The sequence below is a fragment of the Juglans regia genome, chromosome 2 (assembly GCF_001411555.2).
Source record: "Juglans regia cultivar Chandler chromosome 2, Walnut 2.0, whole genome shotgun sequence".
Taxonomy (NCBI): domain Eukaryota; kingdom Viridiplantae; phylum Streptophyta; class Magnoliopsida; order Fagales; family Juglandaceae; genus Juglans; species Juglans regia.
This window is the reverse complement of record NC_049902.1, coordinates 6,298,671-6,304,198: the sequence shown is the minus strand read 5'-3', so window position 1 is coordinate 6,304,198 and position 5,528 is coordinate 6,298,671. Positions and strand designations below refer to the sequence as shown.

At 37.8% G+C, this 5,528-nt stretch overlaps 1 protein-coding gene across 4 annotated transcripts; it reads right to left on the bottom strand.

Annotated features, from left to right (window-relative positions):
* Positions 1–1,796: 1,796 nt before the first annotated feature.
* LOC108995422 (F-box/kelch-repeat protein At1g74510-like) lies at positions 1,797–4,435 on the bottom strand. Of its 4 annotated transcripts, none has more exons than XM_018970997.2 (2): positions 4,239–4,435; positions 1,797–3,391 (listed from the first exon to the last, which is right to left on the bottom strand). In XM_018970997.2, the coding sequence occupies exon 2, from the start codon at positions 3,340–3,342 to the stop codon at positions 2,002–2,004; it is 1,341 nt and encodes a 446-aa protein (XP_018826542.1). In that variant the 5' UTR covers positions 3,343–3,391; positions 4,239–4,435; the 3' UTR covers positions 1,797–2,001. The 4 variants fall into 4 exon arrangements, with proteins under 4 accessions (XP_018826542.1, XP_018826544.1, XP_018826543.1 ...); XM_018970999.1 differs by having other exon boundaries at positions 1,797–3,387; positions 4,239–4,401; XM_018970998.2 differs by having other exon boundaries at positions 4,057–4,243.
* Positions 4,436–5,528: the final 1,093 nt, after the last annotated feature.

The following is a 5,528-nucleotide window of genomic DNA, read 5'->3' as shown; positions in this document are numbered from 1 at the left end:
CGCCTAGAAAATTGGAGTTATGGAAATACCCAAATGAAAATTTTGGTCATTTGTAAAGTCACTGATAAGGTGATCAAGAAAAAGCTCAGGAATGACCTTAGGGTGAGTACTTGATAAAATTTCAGTGCAGTTTGATCAACCAAGTAAAATGTTGATCATGGTAAAGTCGCTGATAAGGTGATTAAGGAAATACTTAGGTGAGTAAGTACTTAACGAAAATTCAGTGCCATTCACTAAAGTTTTAGTTAAATGTGATTTGATTACCCAAGTAAATGGTTAATCATTTGCAAAGTCGTTGATAAGGTGATTAGGGAAAAACCTCAGGAATAGCCTCTAGAGGAAGTACTTAACGAAAATTCAGCGCAGGTCGATACATATGTTATGTATTCGGCTAAAGTCGTCAATTGTGACAGGGGTATGGATTGTTGATCCAGTCACAGAGAATTGATGCCTTTCACTACAAATTTTTTAGTGAAATGAAGTCACCCCTAATATGTGATCAGTGGGAGTACATATGGTAAAGGGTGCGGTCAGATAAGGTAATGACAAAAAAACGTGTGCACGTAGAGGCTTGTCATGCTCTGACGCCGATCTGCAAGAGTAGCAGATGAGAGTTGAGTAGTGGAAAGCTTATATTGGTACCAAGGTAAAATACTCAACTGGATCATCACCGTTTTGTGTGATCAAGTGGGAGATGTTATTCTAAGGGGTGTGATCACCAAACGGTGTACCCCTTGGAATGATATTCTCTAACATGGTGATGGTTCCCATGAGGGGTGATGTTAAAGGAAGTGTCAAGAGACACAACCTTTTGATTCAGTCAAAAGGTTGTGTCACTTCTTAAGGATGTGACTTTTGAGTTACCATTGGTTTACCAATGGTTGTGCCCTTTCACAATAAGATGTGTCACTCCTTAAGGTTGTGACCTTTGGGTTACCATTGGTTAACCAATGGATGTGCCATTTATCAACCGGTGCATGATGGCCTATAAATAGAGGTCATTGGTGCACAAACAAATGCTCTCAATTCCCTTTGTTTATCACCAACTTGTGGGACAAATATCCTCACGGGAGTGTCACCATATTGTCGTAATTCCGCTTTCATTTGTTGTTTAATTCTCTACACGAACTAACTTTTACAAGGATTATTTTCAATGTTGTAGATTTAATGCATGGTCTTGCTGGATTATTTTGTTAATTCTGTTCTGGTTTCTTTCCTGCAAGAACAATTCCATGTCGATGATCTTTCTGGCAGTCTCAACAACTTCGTTTATGTTTTGAATTCTATTAATTACAGTATTGTTCGCTAGCTGATAGCTCTTTCTTTTGTTGTTGTTGTTGTTTTCATCCAAAACTTGTATATTGGTCTGTATCGTACTGGATGGAAGGATTGATGCAGAGAAAAGAATCAGATTTATAACTATTGTTTAATTTCTTGGGTATTTTCAGCCCTTTAACAAAAGATTTACTCTACAAATAATATTAAATCTTCATCTTCCCATCAGCTGAACAACCATAACCGCACTCCCCCAAATCCTTGAAAGGGAAAAAGAAAAGAAAAAGAAATGGTGGCTTGTGTATCAGCTCGATCTAGTAGTCATATTTTCATCATATCAACTTCGAATGCTTTAATAAAATTTATGCAAATAGTAATCACAACCTAAAACATGTACCAAGAGTTAAGGTTATTCATGCGTGTCTGCTCTACATGATGATGCCAATCTTTGAAAAGCTGTCACGTACGATAGCTAAAACACAAAGTGAAAGTAGTGAAGAAATTATAAAAAAAACAGCAAGTACTAAAGCCTCCAGGCCTCATTTTAAGAAAGTTTCCATGACTCTTTATAAATAGAAATCTGATCGCATTTCTCCATAAGAAAGGAGAGTCGAGATTAGCATGCATGCAACGAACTGGAATCCCATCTCCTTAATTTAAAAGCGAAGACTGTAAATTCCTGCATCCATCCTGAAAGGACGACTCCACACAGCTAACACAGATACCTCAGCATCCCATCACAGTGCAATTATACACAAAACTGCCTGAGCGCTTTTGGGCCAACAGCTCCCATTGTGGTGGGCCTTCATCAGGGATCCAAGAGTTAAGCTCAATGATCCTTCCTCCTAAAGCCCTAGGCCCACCAATTACGATTAACCTATCTCCACAAGCCCTAAATGCTAATCCCCAACCATTCATCGAGACAGCCTGGTCTGGCAATCTCCCAATCGAGACCCACAAGTTTCTATCTTTTTCGTATCTCCTCACCTCCTTTTGAGCATAATCTGCTGCATACAGAACATTATTTACAACAGCAACCAGAGGAGGCGCCTCAGCCACAGCAGCAGGTGCCTCAGTCAACCCAACCCCTCCATTATACCCAGGAAACATGTCAGGTATCACTGTCCATGTTCTTGTTGTCATGTCATAAACCTCCCCACATGTAAGAGATTTTGAGGTTCCCACTCCCATTCCACCAATAACATAAAATTTATTGTACATAAATACCCCAGAACACTTCTTTCTGGCTTTATTCATGCTTGGAAGAGTCACCCATGTTCCTGTTTCTGAGTTATAAAACTCAGCTGAATTTAGAATATTGCCAAGTGGGTCACAACCTCCAGCTAGAATTGCGATTTCCCCAAGACTGGCAGAACCGAACAAGCACCTGGGGGTATTCATCCTCATGCCGGATGACCATGTGTTTGTCAAAATGTCGTATCTATAGATAACATGGGACGTTATCTCCTTTCCAAAGACAAGAAGTTCGGTACCAACGGCTAAAGACTCCTTGTCGGCACACATGAAGCAATCATTGTTAGGCATTTGAGGTAGATTCATCCAACGACGGTGAATTGGATCAAATGCCTTCCATTCAAGGAGTTTGCAAGAGAAGTAAACCCAATGCTCTGCAATACCCATTTCCCGCCTCAGTCTATATAGCTCCCCACTCCGAATTAGAGATCGAAAGTTTTGATTCACTGAGGCGATTGAACCATAATCAGATCTAGAGCAACGAAGAAGACAGTTGATTGTGACATCCCGACCAAGTTGGTGGATAAGAGAACTTGTATCTGAACGACCCCCTGTGTGGTTTTGGTCATGATCATGATCATCTTGTTGGTTTGTCTGGATAACAAAGATATTAGGAAAATCCTTTACTAATTGTCTTGATCCTTGATCAAGAGCATCTTGAACCTTGCATGACTTTCTGACGGGAATTTCTTGCAATCGATGCTTACTGTTTGCGAGCTCAATCACACGAAAAGCATTATAAATCCACTTGCTCTCTTGCTCACACGAGCTAGGCAAGTCCCTTGACACGAGATAAGATGGACCCTCCAACATGTTGCTGAAAACTCCCAATCCGATCAACCAAACTAGAGCCTAATTCTTTCTTCAAAATCAAAATCAAATTAATGTCACTAAATCAGTCAATAGAAGGGGAGATAAATCATATTCCTTATTTACTGTACACACAAAAACAGTACCCATACGCAAGATATATATGTTATTTTTGAAGCAAATCAACAAACCATGTGTATCCATTAATGTGCATGAAGAAGAAGAATATTCAGCAATAAAACTAGAAAATATCGCACGAAAATAATCAAATGGCACGAAACCCTTGAGCAATCTATATCAGTTTGACAGCTTCCAATTACACAAGGAGGCCAGAAAAGAAGAAGATGCTTGCACTTAACCCTGTGAACCATCTCGATGATCAATCTAAATTTGGCACCATAAAAACCGCATGCATGCAATGTATTCAAAATCGGAAACATATATATTCCTATGGAAGTGTGAATGATCTAGAAGAAGCAAAACATTCAGAATTTAAGGTAAACTAAAGTCTAACATAGATATAGAATAATCCAGCTCTGAAAATGAGAATTACCCATGTCAGATCCTAGGCTAATATATACCTAAATGGAAATTTAAAAAAACAAAAGTAGAAAAAATTCATAATCAATTACATGCCAAGCTAGCTAGCTACATGTACTTAGAAAACGCTATATTCAATTTACAAAAATATGTAAGCACGCTGACTTTTGAATTCACCTCGCGTAGATAAACTCAAAAAACCAGATCCATTTAGAATTTCCATTTGCTGATAACCCATAAATTCCTTTCCCGTTTGTCCGCCAGAGATTGTGCAAATGATAAACACCCGAAAAAGTTCAAAATTTTTATATTACCAAAAAAAATAAAACTTCCAAGGAAAGAGAGAGGGAGAGACTTACGACTTGGATAGAGAATGTTAGTTCTCCTCCTCTTCCTCCTCCGTGTTGCTCTCCGGTCCTTTCTCTATAAATCACAACACGACCGATTATTCTCTTTCCCTCAAATTCTCACTACTCCCACTCTCTTTTGGCTCTGTTTATATTCGTTGGAGAGAGAGAGAGAGAGAGGGGGGGAGGGTATCGTGGTTTATATACATACATTATACGTACACACACACATATATATATTCCTTTATTTTAGTTTGAGGGTGTTGTTTATTAATTTCGTTTTGTCATTTATATCCCATTTTGTCTTCTCGCAGATATCAATATTTTTCGTGGCTAATATATATAATATTTATTTATTTTGCATTGTCCATCATGAAGGTATACGAAGATTATATATATATAGAGAGAGAGAGAGTGAGAGAGTGAGAGAGAGAGAGAGAGAGAGAGAGAGATTCAAACTTGTCTTTTCCTTTCAATTCCTAGTCTAGCATCCAAACACCATAATAAAAAATTGTACCACAGCATGCAAGCTGGAAAGGCAAGAGTGCAGTACTGTTATCGTCTGTTACTGTTCTTCAAGAATTGTTTATGTTTAGTGTATGACTTATAATTAATACTGCATATTGGGTTTCCCTGATTGGGCAGTTTCGTTTCTCATACATTTATTTTTTCCCTCAAAAGCAAATGCCAATATAAACTAATTGATATTAAATATATATACCTTTGTGATCATATTCGTCACTGATTGGAAAGAGATAGGGAAGAAGACGTGGAATCAGCGTGATCAGAGGGTTTTTATTGGTATTATAATCTAAAGATACATTTGTGAAGACATTGTTATTGCTTGTCATGATCATACTGACTTACTTTGCTTTAAATATTTCATGATGTAGATCAATATATATATGATATTAATTACGAAATGTGCAACAAACAAACCAAAAGTCATTAATTAAGAATGAAAAAGCCTCCTTTGATGTGTGTGCAAGTACTGCTGATCAAGCAATGTTGCTAAAGCTAGGGATAAAAAACAATTGCCTAACAAAAAAGGAAAAAGCCTCTCTCTCTCTCTCTCTCTCTCTCTCCCCCCATAAATGCATTAACAGTTATTATTATTCGAAAGTTGGAGAGTATGTAGTGAACTTTGGGCCTTGAAAATATAAAAGGTTATATATATATATATATATATTTCTGCAAATATGTGCAACTAGTCAATTGTGTAAATGGCATCACAAGTGGAGGCCGGGGCTTCCTCAAAATGAAACTGCATGATTTAAAGAACAAAAGCCAGTGTATGTGTGT

What these genes read in the sequence shown, in the direction of transcription:
- LOC108995422 (XM_018970997.2), bottom strand. Translation starts at nt 3,342, where the DNA reads ATGTTGGAGGGTCCATCTTATCTCGTGTCAAGGGACTTGCCTAGCTCG.